Here is a 21000-nt window from a genome sequence, read left to right as displayed (position 1 = left end):
TAGCAGGTTCCAGGAGACCTCTTTTGGTTTCTATGTTAGGTCTGTTGTGGACTCTGTTGCCATCAAGACTTGAGGTCTGTTCTTCTTCCTCTTTCACTGCTGCTTGCTTTGTTGCTTGATCAGCTAGGGCTTTTCCTCTGGCTTCAGAGGTGTCAGCCCGAGTGTGCCTGTAGATCAATAAAGTTTTCAGATTCTCCAGTATACTCCCCCCTTGGAAGAGGGAGAAGAGCAACAGGATTGAGGATGTGACATCTTTGAATAGTGACATTATCAGGTAGGAGCAGGCTACCTTGCAACCATAGGTGACATTGATTAGTCAGATGCCTAGGTTGTGTTTGTTGGAGAATGGCAGAAATGTAATGTGGTGCTAGGATAGTTAGGGGGTGGCCAAGTACCATATCAGAAGTGGTGTCCAGCATGGCACTGGCTGCATGTACAGCTCTGACACAGGAAGGGGATGCCCTGGCTACTGGGTCCAGTCTCTTTGTATGGTAGGACTTTGGGGACCTTCAGGGTCACAGTGACTGGTGGGACATTGAGGCATCCGATATCCTGGGGTCCTCTGGCCCAGAGAGTATCGGGGATGAGGTGCAAAATGGTTTGCAGCGAATCCCCTTGCTCATATAAATCAGTGCAGAATTTTATTGTCAGACATCCGGCAGCCGTGGGTGTCACATAATTTGAGCGAAAACCACAAAGACCAAGAAGCGAGACAGTTTCTTATCAGAAAGAGGATCTTAAACTAACACAGCAGAAACTAACATTTCTGTGAAAAGAAAAAAGGTGGGGGTCAACTGATCCCCCATATCTGTCCTGCAATGTGGTGGAATGATCTGCTAATTTTGCTTTTGCCCATTGCTCTATAAAGTATTCCAGGGACTCATGATCCCAGGGGTCAAAGTTCTGACCCCTCAGCTCAGGGATGGGAATGTGGTCCATTACTCTCTGGCTCAGTGGTTAGCACTGGTGCCTTGCAGCGCTGGGGTCCTAGGTTCAAATCCGACCAAGGACAACATCTGCATGGAGTTTGTATGTTCTCCCTGTGTTTGTGTGGGTTTCCTCCGGGTACTTTGGTTTCCTCCCACACTCCAAAGACATACTGATAGGGAACTTAAATTGTGAGCCCCATTGGGGACAGTTGGTTGCTAATGTCTATAAAACGCTGCGAAATATAGTAGTGCTATATAAGTGCATAAAATAAATAAATTATCAGTGAGCAGTATTCACTGGTCTTATTCTCCACTATACTTTGCAAATCAGACCACGTACATCCATAGGTTTGGTGCACTTGAGACAATTTCTTGTGAAATGGCATTGGGTAGGTCTCAGGGTCAGGCAGTAAATTCACTATAGTGAATAACTGTTGTGGAGTGAAAGACACAATTTTTGGAGGTCCCTGTGGCCGGTTAAGTGGTAGTGCTTCTCTAAAGGTTTTATAATTGCCCCTCTCTAGATCTTGCATGTTTCTTTGTAATGCAGTAATCTGAGACTGGCGGTGTTTGGGTTCTGTGCATCAGGACTACCCCCATTCCATGGTGCCAATTGGGGAAGGGTGGGAGTCCTTGTGCCTGACACAGATTCTACCACCTCGTTAGACTGCGTTTGATCGGGCTCTTCTGTTTGACCTCCCACCATTATGGGTGTGGGGGTCATGATCTAATGGGGAGTCATAAAAGTGCCATCCGGGTTTATCATCGGGTACAGCATAGAGATCACCGGGACACTAGGGGTGACATAGGAGTGACGGGGGGGGGTCCGTACCGAATGATATTAAAGGTCCGTTCATGGGCGTTGGCTGGGGACAAGATGGCGCTGTAGCTAACACAGGAAGTAATGGGACGTGCCGGGGAGTAGTTACCAAGGTGTGGTTTTGTGGGTGGGGAGCCCCACAGGAAAGGCACGTATCACGGGAGGAGGGATTCTGTTGACCACATGTTTTGCAGGTCCATCCACCTGCTTTCTTCCCGGCGCCATTATAGGGCGGTGGCAAGTCATGTATCAATGCAACACCAGGTTTACAGAAATATCTTTGTCTTTTCTCATCAAAATTTTGTTTCCCCCCCGTCTGTTCAAATTCTTTACTACAGTCCAACCACACATGGACCATGTCTGTCAATTTATCATCCTCTAACTTCTCTCTTTTCTCATTCAACAACGTCTGCCACATTACAGGGCAGTGTGCCACTTTTTGTTATGTTATACAGATGTAGCAGGGTTAGCACTCAAACTCTTAACTCAAATTTCTTAAATCACCATGTTATCTTGAAACAAAAGCCATTGAAAAGCATTTGAAGGTGTTTGCTTCTCCGGTCCGCCACGTACTGTTTGGGTGAACAGTAGCCCTTCGGGACACTTTCCTCATTTCCCATCTTCTGGATCCTTCACCTTGTTGTGGACAACACAGAAACCTGATATAACACGTTGAGCCTAATGTCCCACACACTCATGGTAGACACTGGCCGCTCTCCACCCTTCTGTCGTCTCTCGGTCACAACACCGGGGTGACCGATTGACACAGGCACTTTAGAAGACCTTTGTGTTTCTATCAGTCTGTGTTTCCGTTACAAAGGGTCGCACATTAAAAACAATAAACCACAATACATCAAGGAAGAACCCTTGAGTACTGTCCCATCGTCTCTCGCACCTACTGGAGCCATCTAAAGACCTCTGTATAGAATAATCACTGAACGCGAAGACCTTTGAGTCCCGGTCAGCACACTCTGGGCTACTGCGGACCGCTCTCCCCCTTCTGTGATCGTCCCCTTTATGGAGATTTGAGTCAGACGTCGGGCTGAACTCCGATACAGGCACATAGGAGAACTCCGTGTCTCAGTCAGTGATACTTGTCAACAGGGTCTTCACAACTTATAGGCACAACACAGTACAAAACATATTGGGTTCTTACTTTCATGCCCTCGAGGACGTCCCAGACTGCTGCCGCACCCCTCCCTCAGACGAACACCACGAGGCTACACCAGGGGACACTTTATAGGCAAGATGACTCAATTTTCCTACCTCGTATTACGGGTCGCGATCCCGGTGTCCGTTAGTGTGCCTCTCCTCGTCTAGTCTCCGGGGGTACGGGAACAGAGGGTTCAATCCTCGAGCCCCACATTGGGCGCCAAATTTGTTCTGGTTCTGGTCAAGCTGCCAGTTCGGTTGATGTACTGCTCCAAATGAATTAATGTTAAGTATACATATACTGAGAGATCAATACTGAGACAACACACAGCTGGGTTATAACAGGATCTCTGTTTTTTGCGGAACAGTAGACAGTATATAGGACGGAAAGGAGTGGGGGGTGTAGGGTGGCATGTATCTTTTCTATTGGCTATAAACTGTATTTTCTGTCGCATCGATGACAAGAGGAAGTCCCCCCCCCCCCCGCTTGCTGGTGGGTGAAGCCAATACTTCTTCTTTCTTTGAAACTGCTTGCTTGAGTTGAACAGAAACCGTTTTGTGACACATGATAAAGCAAAGAGCAAGATTCTTGTTATAGGCATTGGCTGGGTATCTGACCGCCATTTTAACTACAGTATAGTTCTCAACAAGCAGGTATCCATTTTGTATCAATAGTCCATAACAACAGTGTGGTGGAGAGCTCAGACATGTCACCTCTGGAGATTCTCCTCCATTACACACAAGGAATCCTTCTCCGCCAGGGTTCCTGGCCGGTATTTTAGTGGCCCTGCCGATGCTGGTATTTAGTTACAATGACTGCTACTAATAAGGCTTCCATTGCGGAGCGCTCATTAGTGCACCTTTTACCCACTTCCCCCCACTTTTGTTAATAAAAAAAAAAACGCTATCTGTCCCTGCCTACTGTCTGCTCTCCCTGACATTGAATGATTTGAGCGCGGGACATTGGCTCCTATATAAACTGGTATCACGTGTTCCGGCCAGCCAGTGTAAGGCTAATAGCTAACATGGCTATGGCATTAAACTGAAGGGAATTACTTACCTGAATGTTGATTGGCTGCTTAGGAGGCACCAAACGTGCGGGGAGGAGACTCGAGCAATGTGATGAGCACACGTGGTATTCGGCCGAGTACCGCTACGTGCCGAGCATAGCGATGCTCGAGCCGAACCGGTACTCGGCCAAGCATGCTCGCTCATCACTAGTGGCAACCCTATTCTACGCACTTCAGTTTAGTATGATAGGGGGAGTAGTAGTGGGGATAGTGTCATCATTTACTGGCCCCTGACTGTCTTGATGAGGGGCCCCTGCATCCAGGATGAGAATGAATGGAGCGGGGGCCCGGCATGAGCTCAGCTCTCTCCAGTCTCTTCTCTAGGAGTTGTGGAAACAGCTGAGCACAGCCCAGAGGTGCGACCTGCATTTATCAGACATTTATCTCCTGTGGAGCCACCAGAAATCTCCATGTTGGGGCCCCTGGAATCCATGTGGTGGGGGCTCTGAGAAGCGGGGCCCCTCCAGGCTCAGAAAGTGCGGTTCTGGAGGTGACATCTGGTCTTGTCCCCTGGATGATTTCCTATCCTCTTCTCATAAAGGCGCCTGCAGTACTAGAAGCCTCCAGCTCCTCCAGTTCTCTCCTCTTCTCTTGAATGACCACCAAGGATGAACAGGAAGGAGATCAGCAGAAGAATATTAGACCTCACCTTGGAGATCATCTCCCTGCTGAGCGGAGAGGTAAACTTTTCTAGATTTCTCTCCTCTTTATTGTATTCTGTAACAAGTCAGACATCGGCAAGGAGAATCCATCATAGGAAGTGATAGGAAGAGTCCAGGGTCCTGGAGAATGGCCTCCAGACCTTCCAAGTGATGGACAACCTGAAGATCAGCCCCCAATATGGTGAGTGATGTATCATGTGACCAGTGACCAATAGTCATGTTGTAGGAGCCATGAGAAGGTAAGTAGGCACGTTGTACCATGAGGAAAGGGCCGGAGGAGAGCACATGGCCCCTGAAGGGTTTATTCCCTAAGTGTCTCTCTCCATTCACAGGAGTACACAATAGTGAAGAAGACATCGGGGGACTGTGTGACTCCCATCCTCCATCTCCAGGAGTCAGGAGGGCGGAGCAGGACCCCTCAACCCATCACAGAGCCTCCCCCTCACCCTCTGATACATGAGCAGAAGATCCTAGAACTCACCCACAAGATGATGGAGCTGCTGACTGGAGAGGTGACACTGCTGGGAATGCTGGGAAATTCTCCAGTAACAGCACTGGAGGGGTCTGGGTGATGACGGTGTCATTGTGTTGTCAGGTAACTATAAGGTGTCAGGATGTCACTGTCTATTTCTCCATGGAGGAGTGGGAGTATATAGAAGGACACATGGATCTGTACAAGGAGGCCATGATCGAGGAGCACCAGCCTCTTATATCACAAGGTAAGAGCCGTCATGTGCAGTGTATACACGTGTGTGCAGTGACATGTAATGGAGGAGCACCACCCTCTTATATCACAAGGTTAGAGCCGTCATGTGCAGTGTATACACGTGTGTGCAGTGACATGTAATAGAGGAGCTCCACAGTTTCTTCTCACATTACATGCTACGTGTTCTTTATATGTCGGTCATATCCGTAGAGCTCCAGTCACATGATGGGAGCGTGTACTTCTTGCCTCTGTCGGGCTGGTATAGTAGACTACACTGCTCTATCAGAGACGTCCTGTAAAATCTGTTTTCTGTAGCGTATACATTGTAGACCATACATGGAGCTTATGGGCAATGTCCGCCCCTGTGTGACTGTATAGAGCCTGACGTCGGAGCTTCTGTCAGAGGGAGATATCAGAAAACCCTCCGCACATATGTTCTGCTGGAGGCTCAGACATGGTGTGAACATCATAGTCACTTTTCAGTCGTTCTCCTGTCCTACATGTCTGAGATCCTCTAGTCGCTCCAGAAGCAGAGAAGATACAACCTGCAACATGTGACTAGAAGAGGAGGTCAGATCCCCCCCTTATTACAGTCACATTTAGAGGAGTGGGTTAGTCACAGAAATGTCTGCAGAGAAGCAGCTTCAAACCATGAAGTCCCCTCCACCAGCCGAAACCAAGGGTTAGAATGTTACTGGGAATATAACCAGTCCTGGGGGGGCATTATAAGTGTATTGTCCACTAGTGGAGATATCTATTCTCCATAAACCAGGAGGAAGAAGGAGGAATAAATGGGGGGAAAAGGTGAGACTGGAGATCTGAGATCACAGGAGCAGTGGGGGCCGTCAGTCTGTCTGCAGTTTCAGAGAAAGGGAGATTAATATCACCTCCGATCAAGACGCCGAGTGTCCCGAGGAGTCCAGGTGTGACTAGACATCTCTCAGAAGGGATGGCTTGTTCTCACCGGGGCGTAAATATTACATAGAGTAATGGGACATCCTAAAAGAGCTCCCTGGAGGATTAGATCTACCTGCCGGTCCTCAGCTGCACCTGTTACTTGTAAGGGACAGGAATCTGGTAGGAAAACTGCACCACCAATGTGACGTCCCTGTCCTAGGAAGAGGCCTCAGCGCTCACCGGAGTGCCACAGTCTCTTCACACAGCTGATCGGTGGGGGTGCCAGGCTTTGGACTCTCACCCATCTAATATTGATGAGCTACCCTGAGGATAGGCTATCAGTGCCAAAATATTAGACAACCCATTTAACGTAGACAAAAATTAGAGAAAAGAAGAAAAGAGAATAAAACATGTAATCTAATTCCAGTAATGATTGCAGAAATCCCAAAATGGGCAGTAAAGATCGAAACATCGCCCCAAAAAGAGGGAAAGTATTCAACCCCCATGCTGAGGAGGAAAGCAGAGGAAATGACACATGAAATAACACCGCACCCAGGAGAGACACCGGGTCACCGGCCATATCCTGAGCTCCGGCAGGAGTAATGGGCTGCTTGGAAGGAGAAATAAAGATAATTGAAAATGAGAACAAAACAGCGGCAAATCTTATACCCGCTATAGAGAGAAACAGCAGGAGGATTGCATGGCCCTGGTTGTCACCAACAGAGGAAATGAAGCAGAGCTGTGCCCGGCACAGAGGACATGTGACCCCATATAATATAAACCAAACTGTGACATAACAGCAACAGAGAAATAGCAATGAAGTATTAATAATCCATAAAGATCCACAGTCACCGGCCAATCAGGGGAGAAGTTTTCCAACAGCATCCGAATCCAGGATCCAGACTGGACCTCTCTAGAAGATCAAGTAGGAGAATGGCAGGAGATGGTCTGCTCTTGCAGGACTGAGGGTTGTGTCAGAGTGGTTCTTTTCAAGCAGAAATGAATAAATTAAATTGGCCGAGAAATCACAGACAGATGCAATTGATATGTCTGAGGAGATCTGATTAGACCGCCCTAAAGGTCTTTATTTTATACACTTCTCATTATAGTAGTTACAAGGAGGTTCAGGGCGGTTACAACAATATAATTGGACAATACAGATTACTTAATTCCACGTGATACATATTGGCAATAAGTCAAAACTCCCTTTTTCCTGTGGCCAATTTGGACGCTATACTCCCCCTCTTCTCACAGTCTTGTGTCTCCACTTAGTTCCAGGTGACCTCAATCCTAATCTTTGCTACAGTAGAATATATGATAAAGGTAACATACTTCTAAATACGGAAGCATATTAATGTGTATGAATCTCAGAATATGAATAGATATATTTGCTTAATACTGATCAATTACTCTCACAGTTGTCCATGCAGATGGTGGTGGTGGAGGAGTAAGCTGATCCCACAAGAGAGGGAACAGTAATTTGAAATATAGCTGAAAGAAGTTTGGAAGATTGTGTTTTACACTTAGACTGAAGGGAAGTCCTTGTTGATAAGTGATGTTATTGTCCAGCAAAATATCCATCAGGGGGCGTAAGAATTTACTTTGTTGACGAGTAATGATAGAGATCCAGAAATAATTCAGCTTTAATTCAATGGAATTTAATCCTGCATAAGGAAGGTGATTTGCTTCTGATATTTTCTTCTGCAATATCTTCAGGTTTAGAGGTTCTTCCCTGAGGTGACACAGCCCTGGAACTCTGACTATTCTGACTGGTGGATCAGGTGGTAAATTGAGGATTTGATTGAATGAAGCCTGAAGGGTATCGTGGACATTTTTAGAGTCAGTTAGATCAGGGAGAACTCTAACCCCCTAAGTTATAGCGATGGCCTCTGTCATCTGTGTCCTCTGGGGGTCTTCTGATACCACAGCCTGAGTTTGTTCTAATAGAAATCAAATATATTTTGGTCATCCTCTAGTTCAGTACGGCCTGTGATAGCTTTCAGATTCTCCCTGACCTCAGTGATTTCAGATCGGCAGATATTTCTGACCTCTGAGATAAGGGACTAAAAATCCCATTTGGTTGGAAGAGATTTCGAATGTTGTACCCAAGATGTATGATTCGGGTCCCCAGGGATCCCTTCACTAAAATTATGGGGGATGGAAATGACCAAGATTTCTGCAGACTATCAAATAAAGTGGTATAGGGAGGGCTCCCGATGAAGAAGGCAGAGCTTGAGGACCATCAGGAGTGATGTGCTGATCACCCACCTTGTCCTGGGCAGCAAAGACTAGCCTGTCTCTGGGTGCCTGTTTGCGGCTATAGGGCTGCTGTTCTAAGGGAGCTGCTGTTGAGGAGCATCTAAGGGGTCTCTTGTAGGGGAAGTATCAGTCAGAAGAAACAAGGAGGATTCTGGTGCTTCTTTTTTTTTCTCATTCAAGTTTTATTAATTTTCAATATAACAAGCAGAACAAAAAGACACAGCAAGGCGTTCTACATAGAACGCATAAGAAAGACATCTTAGACAGAGAAATCGGTATGATCAATACAGGCAATATAAACAAAGTACATCCCCGAAAATACACGAGGAGTATGATGAACAATAAGACAATATATAAAATAGAGGTAGAACAGAGGGCAGAAACTGCCCCATAAAGAAGAACAGAAGGAACATAGGGAGAGACAGGAGTAGGGACAGGGGAGGGGGATCCAGGTAGCGCGTCACAGATGAGTAGTCTGGAACGCGTCAGAAGCACGAAAGTCCTCCCAAGGACCCCATGTCCTCACAAAATGCGTAACATCAGATGACAACATAGTAATAAGATCTTCCATTCTCTGATGGAGGGTGATCTCTTCAAACCATTCTTCTGGCGTAGGGGAGGAGGAAGTTTTCCAGTGATGGGGTATAACCATCTTCGCGGCCTGAATTAGGTATTTTAGCAGGGAGAGTTTATAAGCTGGGATGGTAAGGTCGAAAACAAATAGCAAAAGAGACTCTGGCGAGTTAGGCAAGGGTATACCCGTAATCTCCCGTATTGTCTTGTGCACAAAGTTCCAAAACGGACGTAAAGGCGGCACAGTGCCACCAGATGTGTATCATTGTGCCCTCTTCTACATGACATTGCCAGCACCGATCGGAAGCCGTCGGAAACTAGTTATGGAGGAGTGAGGGCACCCTGTACCACCTTGCCAGGATCTTGTAGCTAGTTTCTTGCGCTCTAGTGGATATCAAGGCCTTGTGGGATAGAAGGAAACAACGAGTCCTCTGAGAGGGGGTAAGCTGGATGCCCAGTTCTCGCTCCCACGCTCGACAAAAGGAGGGGAGAGATGTAGATTGTTGAGAAATAAGCAGTTTATAAATGGACGAAATGTCCCTAAACACCTCTGATTGGACAAGCACATCTGTTCAAATGGCGTGAGGCTCTGGGTCAACGTGTGAGTCTTGCAGAGGGAGGAATAGAAATGTTTGAGCTGAAGGTGTTCCAAGGAATGTCTGGGTCTAGAGTGTGGTGAATCCACCAAGAGAGAAAGGGGCTTCAGAGTAGACCCTGAAAGTACTTGACAGAATCTAAGCGGCCGAAGCCTAGAACCGTTAAGGAAAGATCCCGAAGAGTGTCCTGGTGGGAAGGAGGGATGGTCTGTAATCGGAGTCATAGGGCCCCTAGGGTCAATCAGAGAAGTGAGACGGCCAATGGAGGCTATGGTTGCGAAAGTATGCCTAGTAGTAAAGAAGAGGTGCATAGAGGCAGGCGGGAGTGTGCCAGCTAGCCACGGCAGGGTTAGTATGGACACAGGGGATGAATCCCGGGCTATACGGACCCAAGTTTTGGCAGAGTCTACCCTCATCATGTCCAACAGCCGGGCATATGCGGCAGAGTGATAGTACAATCTACAATCCGGCAGGCCAAGCCCACCTTGTTCCTTAGAACGAGTCAGGACATCCCATTTGATACGGGGTCTGCCTGGCGACCAAGCGGCGTATGTGGGACCAGAACGCGGAGGGCAGACGTATAGGGATGGTCTGCAAGAGATAAAGTAGTTTAGGCAATAAAGACATTTTTAAGATGTTGACTCTGCCAAACCAGGAAAAGTCGCGCTTTTGCCAGGAGTCCCGGTCCCTCTGGAACGTGCGAAGTAGAGGTGTAACGTTAGCGGAAAAGAGGTGGGAGAGATCCACTGAAAGTTTGACTCCTAGATAGGTAATTCCCCCGGTGGGCCAGTGGAAAGGGAAAGATGTTTTAAGGGTATCAACTAAGCGGCTAGGTAAGGTGATATTCAGGGCCTCAGATTTGGTCATATTTATCTTAAAATTAGACCACTGACCAAAATTAGCAATTTCTTGGAGTAAGGATGGGAGAGAAACAAGAGGGTTAGTAATGTAGAGTAGGAGATCATCTGCAAAGGCCGCACATTTATGCTCGCTGTCTCCAATCCGAATCCCAGAAATGTCCGGGTTGGCTCGTATGGAAGACAATAAGTGTTCCATACGAGTGGGTTCTTGCTCTAGAGAATTACCTGATAAGCAGGGTGTCATTGAGCTAGGATGATACCCTGACACCTACCTGGTTGGTAGGGTGCTGCAGGGCCCTGAAACTTAAAGGAAACTTGTCACCTCCCAAAAGCATCCCAAGCCACCAGCAGTACCTGAGTGTAGCGAGCAGCCTGTTTCTGATGATGCCTTTCTTCCTGAAGTCAGATTCAGCAAAAGTACTGAAAACGTTGTTTTATCCCCTGCCTGGCGCACTTCTCCACACATGCGTGAAATCATGGAGGCGGCAGCCTCCTTGCTTCAAGTCACTGTAACCACTCCCCCTTCCGTGCCTCTTTGCTGTGACTGACAACGCTAATGGACGAGAGTTCGGCTGCCTTTGCCGAACAGCTGACTGTCAGTCACAGCGAAGGGGCACAGAAGAGGGGGTGGTTACCGTGACTTAAAGCAAGGAGGCCGCCGCCTACGTGACTTCACGCATGTGTGGAGAAGCGCACCGGGCAGGGGATAAAACAACGTTTTCAGTACTTTTGCTGAATCTGACTTCAGGAAGAAAGGCATAATCAGAAACAGGCTGCTCGCTACACGCAGGTACTGCTGGCAGCTTGGGGCAGCTGTATCCTCATCCTCCAAACATGGCCAAAAGTAATGTTCGCTCTCATAGACCAGAAGTGTCTTCAATCTTGTGGTCTGCTAGGTGCTGGGACCTCAGCCTAGGTGGTGAGGAGCAGAATATTGTTATTTACTCCTGATAACTATACCTAGATGTGAAGGAGCTGAGAGAAGTGTCTGATCTATAGACCTATCTACAGGAGGCCATGTATTCTGTCACTGTGTGCTTGGGTCTCCACAGATGGATCCAGGAGGAGAAATCCACCAGAGAGATGTCCCCGTCCTCTGTATTTCCAGGACTGTCCAGAGAAGAAGGTCCCAGAGAATCCTCAGGTAGACTGAGCTGAGCCCTATACACATCTATATAGGGGGGTCCTGCAGTCATAGAGGGGTCATAGATTGTGGGGGTCTCTTATGTGGATCTGTTAGATTTCCCATCTGTCTGCTGTATTGTACTGAATTGTTGCAGATGACAAATCAGGGGGAAGATCTGACTGATATTAAAGTGGAGGATGAAGAAGAGAAGACGATGGATGACCCCCTGTGTAAGAGTGAGGTGGAGTTGGACATTCCAGGAGATGTCACCACAGGTATGGAGTAATGAATGGAGAAAGTGACTTCAGATTCTGTCCTTGGTGCCTTCAGGGCAGGAGGAGAATCTGATCACCGGCTTCTGCTCTTTGATTAGCGATGTCCCCATCACATGAAGTGTTCTCCTTATCCAGCTGACAGTGATCTCTGATTAGATTCTTCTCTAATCCCGGCTGTTCCTGCAGGACATGACGGTCAGTCACATCCACACACCCACTAGGGATTAAGCGGATGCAGCTTTTATGTCTGTGCTGTCATGATGAACTACATGTACGGCTTTGTGCAGGAATTACATGCCGCCAGTGACCTACATGTACATGTGCAGATACCAGAGGCGCAGTCTAATAGGCTGCCGTTCAGTGGACTACTGCCAGACTATAATGCTGTGGAAAACTATGTAATCCAGAGCATTATACAAGGGATCAGAGTCTCTAGAAGCGTGAAAAAAATAAATGTAAATTTCTGTTTAATGAGCTAAAATTGTGAGAACGAAAACACAAAAAGAAGTATTAGGTCATCAAAGGGGTGTTCCAGTTGTGCACAGGGGAAAGGTATTAGATCAGTGGGTGTCGCACTGCTGGAACTCCCAGAATCAGGAGAACATGGCCTCATTACCCCTCCTCCCCCCAAATAACCTGGGTGGCAGGTTGAGCATGAGCATGCAGCCAATAGCAGGACACGACAGTGAACTGTCCCTTTGCATACGTCGTGGCCTGCTATTGGCTGCACCACGCTGCTGGTGCTTTTCCATCCATCACTAGATGCTTTTCCATCCATCACTAGAGTCCCCAAAACACTGCTCCATATCCCTGGGGATCTGCATTTGATCCAGGCCCCCTAGAACATAAGAAACTTCTGTCTTAAGTGCTACATCCACAAGAAATGGAGACTGTCTGCCTCCAGTGCTTTACATTTTGGGCATCACGACTATTCCTGGAGGAATTTTGCAAGTTTCTAGCTGTTTGCTTGACTTCATAACCCATGTCTCTTTGGTAAGGAAATATTGTATGCTGTCCTCATGGAGGTCCTGTCCATAAGATGTCCGCTGATGGAGGGTCATGTGACCAGACACATCACTTTACCTTCTCCATTTAGCTGCACTAAACTCTCCACAGTAGATGTCAGGTGCCAGGTATTTGAATATAGGAGACTCAGTGATGTGTATTGAAATGGATGGAGGCTGAGGGATGTGTCTGATCATAAATGACTCCCATTATCTTTTTAAATGTAGACTGTAGTCATGATTCATGATAGGATTGTCTATAAAAATATTAAAATATGTCACGGATGTCTTTATACCTGATGAGGCCGGTGTACTTACTTTTAAATTCCATGTCAGAATATTATTAAAATCATATAAAACTGAGCATCAGCTCATTAGCAATGACTCCAGCTACAAAGCTGGACTCGACCAGCTCCTTTCAGTGTACCTCCTCCGCTGCTGAAATCTCATACGTGCTCATACAGACAGGTTGCAGTTAAATAAAGCTGCAGATGGAATAGGAAGATCGGCACTTCCTCACTACAGAGCTAAGGAGACTGCAGCTTGTACTAAGCATGTGTGAGATTTCAGCAGCAAGGGTGGAAGTACCCTAAAAAGGGCTTGTGAATTAAAAGGGTTTTCCGAGATTATAATACTGATGACCTATCCTTATGATAGATCATCAGTATCTGATAGGTGGGGATTAGACACCCAGGACCCACGCTGATCAGTTGTTTGAGGAGGCACTTCTCACAGCTTACCAAGCACAGAGATGTACATAGTATAATGGCTGTGCTTGGTATCGAAGCTCAGCACCATTTACTTCTATGGGGCTGAGCTACCCCTAGGCCACGTGACCGATGAACATGTCGTCACTGGCCTAGGAAAAGCAGCAAATTGGTGGGGTTCCTGGCTACGGACCCCTATCGATCAGATACTAATGACCTATCCAGAGCCTAGCTCATCAGTATTAAAACCCCTTTAAGCTCTAGGTGGGGATTGTGACATGGAGCCTTCTAGTGAGTACAACAACATCATCAGGTCTAAGATCTTTTTCATAATGAATGTAGCTTGTGATGAGGAATGTGGTGATGGATCCTTTTTAGTGAACTTCTACTATTAAAGTGATGGCCAATTGGTGTTAACGGGCAAAATGTGTTAAAATTGGCAGAATGCAGGGTTGGTTCCCAGACATGGTGGGGCTTTTGAAATTTTTGAGTTTCATCAAGTCATGATGTACTGTATGTAATAAGTTCTGACTGGGTGTAGACCAGAATCCTGGACTTTGTCAAAAAGTTATAGAAAGCTTTATAAGGCTGGAATCACACATGCAGTTTTTTTTTTTTTTTTTAAGCAGAAGTGGATTCATAATGAATGGATTTTACAGTACCTCTCATTCTTGCTAGATCCAGGTCCAACTTAATTTTATAGGTTTGTCTACTCTTTTAAGGAAAAGCCCACAAATATCATTTTATATCCTAACAGAAAATCCCAGCAAGAATTATATGGGGAATTTTTTGGTATCACCGGATTATAAAGCAGAAGCTGAAGATATCATGCAGCATCCTTCAGGAGAAAGCTTGAATGTGCTTCTAGGACTTCATAGTACAGATCTCTTGTATAATGACCCTAATCATGAGGAACCTTCTCCTAGCCAGTCACAAATTGTTACTACAATTACAGGTCAGAAAGGGCTTCAGCGTGGGAAACGGTTCCGTAAAAGCTCAGGTCTTTCTACAGACAGAGTAATTCACACAGGAGAGAAACCATTTTCATGCCCAGAATGTGGGAAATGTTTTAAACGGAAATCACATCTCATTACACATGAAAGAATTCACACTGGAGCAAAACCATATCCATGTTCAGAATGTGGAAAATGTTTCAGACAAACATCAAGTCTTGGTAGACATAAGAGAATTCACACAGGAGAGAAGCCATATTTCTGTTCAGAATGTGGGAAAGGTTTTATAGTTAAATCAAATCTTAGTGAACATGAGAGAATTCACACCAGAGCAAAACCATATTCGTGTTCAGAATGTGGAGTATGTTTTATAGATAAATTACATCTTAGTAAACATGAGAGAATTCACAGCGGAGCAAAACCATATTCATGTTCACAATGTGGGAAATGTTTTATACGGAAATCAATTCTTGTTAGACATGAGAAAATTCACACAGGAGAGAAGCCATATTCATGTTCAGAATGTGGGAAATGTTTTATACTGAAATCACAACTTATTAGCCATGAGAAAATTCACACAGGAGAGAAGCCATATTGCTGTTCAGAATGTGGGAAATGTTTTATATATAAATCACGTCTTAGTATACATAAGAGAATTCACAGCGGAGCAAAACCATATTCATGTTCACAATGTGGGAAATGTTTTATACGGAAATCAATTCTTGTTAGACATGAGAAAATTCACACAGGAGAGAAGCCATATTCATGTTCAGAATGTGGGAAATGTTTTATACGGAAATCAATTCTTGTTAGACATGAGAAAATTCACACAGGAGAGAAGCCATATTCATGTTCAGAATGTGGGAAATGTTTTATACTGAAATCACAACTTATTAGCCATGAGAAAATTCACACAGGAGAGAAGCCATATTCATGTTCAGAATGTGGGAAATGTTTTATACTGCAATCACAACTTATTAAACATGAGAAAATTCACAATGGAGAGAAGCCATATTCATGTTCAGAATGTGGGATGTGTTTCACAGAAAAATCTAATCTTGTTAAACATAAGAGAATTCACACAGGAGACAAGCCGTATTCATGTTCAGAATGTGGAAAATGTTTTATATTGAAAGCACAACTTATTAGCCATGACAGAATTCACACAGGAACAAAACCATATTCATGTTCAGAATGTAGGATGTGTTTCGCAGAAAAATCAAGTCTTGTTAAACATAAGAAAATTCACACAGGAGAGAAGCCATATTCATGTTCAGAATGTGGGAAATGTTTTATACGGAAATCACAACTTATTAGCCATGAGAGAATTCACACAGGAGAGAAGCCATATTCATGTTCAGAATGTGGGAAATGTTTTACACAGAAATCAACTCTTCTTAAGCATCATAGAAGTCACATGGAAGCAAAACCATTTTCAAATGTTGTAACAGAAACATAGAATATGTCGGCAGATAAGAACCATTTGGCCCATCTAGTCTGCCCAATATACAGAATACTATGAATAGCCCCTGGCCCTATCTTATATGAAGGATGGCCTTATGCCTATCCCATGCACTTTTAAACTCCTTCACTGTATTTGCAGCTACCACTTCTGCAGGAAGGCTATTCCATGCATCCACTACTCTCTCAGTAAGGTAATACTTCTTGATATTACTTTTAAACCTTTGCCCCTCTAATTTAAAACTCTCTTGTAGCAGTTTTTCTTCTTTTAAATATTCTCTCCTCTTTTACCTTGTTGATTCCCTTTATGTATTTAAAAGTTTCTATCATATCCCCTCTGTCTCGTCTTTCTTCCAAGCTATACATGTTAAGGTCCTTTAATCTTTCCTGGTAAGTTTTGTCCTGCAATCCATGTACTAGTTTAGTAGCTCTTCTCTGAACTCTCTCCAAATTATCAATATCCTTCTGGAGATATGGTCTCCAGTACTGAGTACAATACTCCAAATGAGGTCTCACTAGTGCTCTGTAGAGCGGCATGAGCACTTCCCTCTTTCTACTGGTATTGCCTCTCCCTATACACCCAAGCATTCTGCTATCATTTCCTGCTGTTCTATGACATTGCCTGCCTACCTTCAAGTCTTCTGAAATAATGACCCCTAAATCCCTTTCCCCAGATACTGAGGTTAGGACTGTATCACGGATTTTATATTCTGCTCTTGGGTTTTTACGCCCCAGGTGCATTATCTTGCACTTATCAACATAAAATTTTTGTTGCCAGATTTTTGACCATTCCTTTAGTTTTCCTAAATCCTTTTCCATTTGGTGTATCCCTCCAGGAACATCAACCCTGTTACAAATCTTTGTGTCATCAGCAAAGACACACCTTACCATCGAGGCCTTCTGCAATTTCGCTGATAAAGATATTAAACATTATGGGTCCCAGAACAGATCCCTGAGGTACCCCACTGGTAACAAGACCATGGTCTGAATATACTCCATTGACTACAACCCTCTGTTGTCTGTCCCTCAGCCACTTCCTAATCCATTCAACAATATGGGAGTCCACGCACAAAGACTGCAATTTATTGATAAGCCTTCTATGTGGGACAGTATCAAAAGCCCTACTAAAGTCTAGATAAGCGATGTCTACTGCACCTCCGCCATCTATTATTTTTGTCACCCTATCAAAAAAATCAATAAGATTAGTTTGACATGATCTCCCTGAAGTAAACCCATGCTGTTTTTCATCTTTCAATCAATGGGATTTTAGATGTTCCACAATTGTCTCCTTAAGTATGGTTTCCATTAATTTCCCCACTATTGATGTCAGGCTTACTGGCCTATAGTTGCCAGATTCCTCCCTACTACCTTTCTTGTGAATGGGCACAACATTTGCTAATGAATTCTATTTTTCTCTGAGGTCAACTGTGACCGAGATCCATGGAGGAAAAGTATTGTGGATATAAGGAAGAAAAGAAGAGCCTTGTTTACTTCCAGAGCAGTGAAGATGAACTGTCCCCATGAACCTTGCTTCTTATCACCATATTCACACCTCCACCCACACTACAGGAGAATCCAGAGTGACATGGGGAGAAGTAACGATGCTCCATGTAATAGTTTTATAATGTATGTGGACATATTAATATTTCATCTTCATTCATTGATACAGATAAAATAAACACTTCTATTTGCTCCACCACAGCGTCACCATTGTCACTGACAGACATTGTCTTCTTGGCTCGTATTATACTTTTTCTTAGCGCTATGACATTCATTGCTCCTACAGACTAACACTGATGGCCAGTTCGCAGTGTTCGCCCATGAACACATGCGGGCTGCCATCTTGACTCACACGTCCGGCGATGCACAGGTAAGCCCTTACCTGTGCTTGTGCCGCGAGCCGGTCTGAAATCAAATGCGGTCACCGGGAGCAAGCAGTTCCGAGAACAGCCGTCGGGGGCCTTCATCGGGCTGTTCTTGGAACTGCCTGCTCCCGGTGACCGCATTTGTTTCAGACCGGCTCCTGGCACAGGCACAGGTAAGGGCTTACCTGTGCATCGCCAGACTTGTGAGTCAACATGGCAGCCCGCATGTGTTCACTGGCGAACAGTGCGAACTGGCCATCATTGCAGACTAACCCTCCTGTGCAGAGACAGTGATATTGGTGGCATGATGACTATATCTGCCACGGACATACCAAGACATATGGACATTCCCGCGACAGTGAGTGGCAGGAGATCTTTCAGACTGGCAAAACGTGGTTTGATTTGACATGTTTACCTTGTGGATCAATAGACGTCTGTGTTGTTTCTGGTACTGGCCACACCCTTAACTTCCAGGTGTTGCTATTGTGGTCATTTAACTTTTCCTAGTTATATTTGTTTCTCCCACAATGCTCTGCAGTTTATAGCTTCAGTTGGACCTGTGGATAGCTGGTGTTTGGATCTTGGCTGAGTTCCTGGTGCTGCCATAGCTTCTTGGAAGTTAAGTGTTACCTTTCCCTTTTGTATTTTATTTTGACTTTTCTGTGTGTTGCATTTCCTTTTTGTTTTGTATTAGGCCTCAGTGAGACTCCCATTCATCCTTCCTTTTAGAGGAACAGGTTGTGACATTCCTGTCATTAGTACCAAGGTCCTTTTAGGGTTAGATAGGACTTCAGGTATTCCTGTGTCATACTGTCATACTGGTAGTCAGTCAGGGCTTTGGTTAGGGTATTTACTAGGAGGTGTCCATCTTATATCCCTAGTTTTCAGGCCATATTTCCTTTCCCTTTTCCCTCCTATGTTCGGTGTGGGGTTTCCCTCCCACATTAGAGCGTGACAGCATCACTAATTTATTTGACCGGGTGATCTGTGATAATTAACCCCTTATGTACATTCCTGCAGTTTAATGGTACACCTATCTATATACGGGAGCTTAGTAATATATCGGTGGTGGAATCGCTTGTGATGTCACATCTGTTAACCCCTTCCCGACCAGAGCCATACTAGCACGGCACTGACCGGGTCTTTAAAGATGGTGTCTGCATCTACAGCAGACACCCGCAGCTCATGTCCGCGACTGGCGATAATGCCAATTGCTGACATTTAACACTTCAGATGCAGTGGTCAAACCTGGCTGCAGAATCTCAGTGTGTGCAAACTCAGAAGTGTGCACTTCCGCGTATGCTCCGGCTCCCTCGTGTGACGATCGGTGGCGCCCATGTCATAGAGAATGACCGGAGACTGCTGCGCAGTGTTTCCTATAGAGCGGTTGTCTGTGGCAGGGCTCCATAGGAAACTGGTACATTTCTCATAGACTCCACTGCTAATGCATTGCAGTCTATAAGATTAGCAATGTAATGAATGCTTGTTATATTTCCCTATGAGAACTCTAAAAAAAAGTTAAAAAATAAATAAAGTTTTTAAAATATTTTTTTTTTAAAAGTTTACAAAGCCAATTACCTATCTTTCACCCCAAAAAATATTAAATTGAAAAAAATACACCTCAAGAGTATCGCCACGTGTGAAAATGCCCATACTATAAAAATATAAATATATTTTCCCCAAACGGAAAACGTCAAAATGGCCTATTCGCGTTTTTTTATGGTCGCTTCCTTTCCCACAAAAAAACTTAAATAAAAAGTCGTACACACCCCAGAATGGTATCAATGAAAAATACAGATCGTCCCGCAAAAAATGAGCCCTTACACAGCTCCACACACATAACTTCAAAAAAGTTATAGGGGGTCAGAATACGGCGATTAAAAAATAAAAACCTTGGAAAAATCTGTTTTATTGTTAAAGTATCAAAACACAAGAAAAACTATACATATAATGTATTGCCGGATTTGTAAAAAACTGCTCAGTTTTATTAGTCATTGATTGTAGTAAATAAAAAACCCTGTAAAACTGTGGCGGAATTGCTTTTGTTTTTTGCTTTTTTTATTCCATCTCATTTGGAATTTTTTTCTGCTTTATACTTTAGAATATGCAATATTACATAATGGTCTTGGAAAGTACAAGTTGTCACGCTAAAAACAAGTTCTCATACGGCTATGTGAAGTTATGGTTCTCGGAAGGCAGGGAGCCAAAAACAAACGAAAAAAAATAAATCTCTGGTGTAGAAAGGGTTAATTAATCCCTGAATAATGCCACAGTGAGTTCAGTGACCGAGTGATGCTCTTATACGTGTTTCATATGTATCCTCCCTCCTTTATTACCTGCAGAGCATGAATGGAGACGTGTGGACGAATTATTAGTATTTTTTATATAATAAAATTTATTTTAGTTACAGATTCACATCAGCGTTTCTCTTTCAGTTACAGCATTCCGTACAAATGCGGTTAAAGCTAAAAATAACGGAATTGCTATAACGGAAAGCCAAATGGAACACTTTATTAGGACGGATTAAAATAGAATGTCTTTATTTAGCAATTACGTCACGTTCCATTATATTGAACAGAAACAAAAGTCCTGTCTGCAGGTCTTTTTTTTTCTGTCCAAAATAACGGAAACCAAACGCAATACTGCTTGTTGTTTTTTTTCTCTATTTCACTATATTAGGATGGATTAAGACAGAATGTCTTTTAAGTGTTCCGTTTCTCTTTCCGTTATAACAGTTCCATTATTTTCCGTTTTAATCGCATTTGACCAGAATGCTATAACATAAAGAGAAACACTGATGTGAATCCCCCTAACAGATAAATGCCCCCACATTCTCCCCCACCCCTATAGCCAGAAGGAAAAATAAAACAGCTGAAGAGGAGTTCACATCGGGACCAGAAACTGATAGCATTTTCCCGGTGATTATTATTGTAATCAATCTTCTCGCGCTCTATTACTCTGTCACGTGTTCTCGCTAGAGATGTCGCGAACATAAAATTTTCCGTTCGCGGGTGTCGAACGCGAATTTTCGCAAATGTTCGCGAACGGGCGAACCGCCATAGACTTCAATAGGCAGGCGAATTTT

The 21000-nt window shown here is 44.5% G+C and overlaps 2 protein-coding genes and 1 long non-coding RNA gene across 3 annotated transcripts in view; 2 read left to right on the top strand and 1 right to left on the bottom strand.

The window, feature by feature from the left end:
• Window positions 1–21000, top strand: part of LOC120991124 (zinc finger protein 585A-like) — a 2129672-nt gene that overhangs the window by 1082307 nt on the left and 1026365 nt on the right. The window lies entirely within an intron of this gene.
• LOC120991209 lies at window positions 436–10567 on the bottom strand. Its single transcript, XR_005776562.1, has 3 exons — window positions 10558–10567; window positions 8477–8492; window positions 436–836 (listed from the first exon to the last, which is right to left on the bottom strand). It is a non-coding gene; the product is annotated as an uncharacterized LOC120991209 (long non-coding RNA).
• On the top strand, window positions 11890–16048 carry LOC120991888 (gastrula zinc finger protein XlCGF26.1-like). The gene is made up of 2 exons (XM_040420631.1): window positions 11890–11925; window positions 14394–16048. Exon 2 carries the CDS (start codon window positions 14414–14416, stop codon window positions 16046–16048), a length of 1635 nt encoding a protein of 544 aa, XP_040276565.1. The 5' UTR covers window positions 11890–11925; window positions 14394–14413.

This window comes from Bufo bufo, chromosome 2 (genome assembly GCF_905171765.1).
Source record: "Bufo bufo chromosome 2, aBufBuf1.1, whole genome shotgun sequence".
Classification (NCBI taxonomy): domain Eukaryota; kingdom Metazoa; phylum Chordata; class Amphibia; order Anura; family Bufonidae; genus Bufo; species Bufo bufo.
The sequence above is the reverse complement of the archived record's forward strand: the minus strand, read 5'-3'. Positions and strand labels throughout refer to the sequence as shown.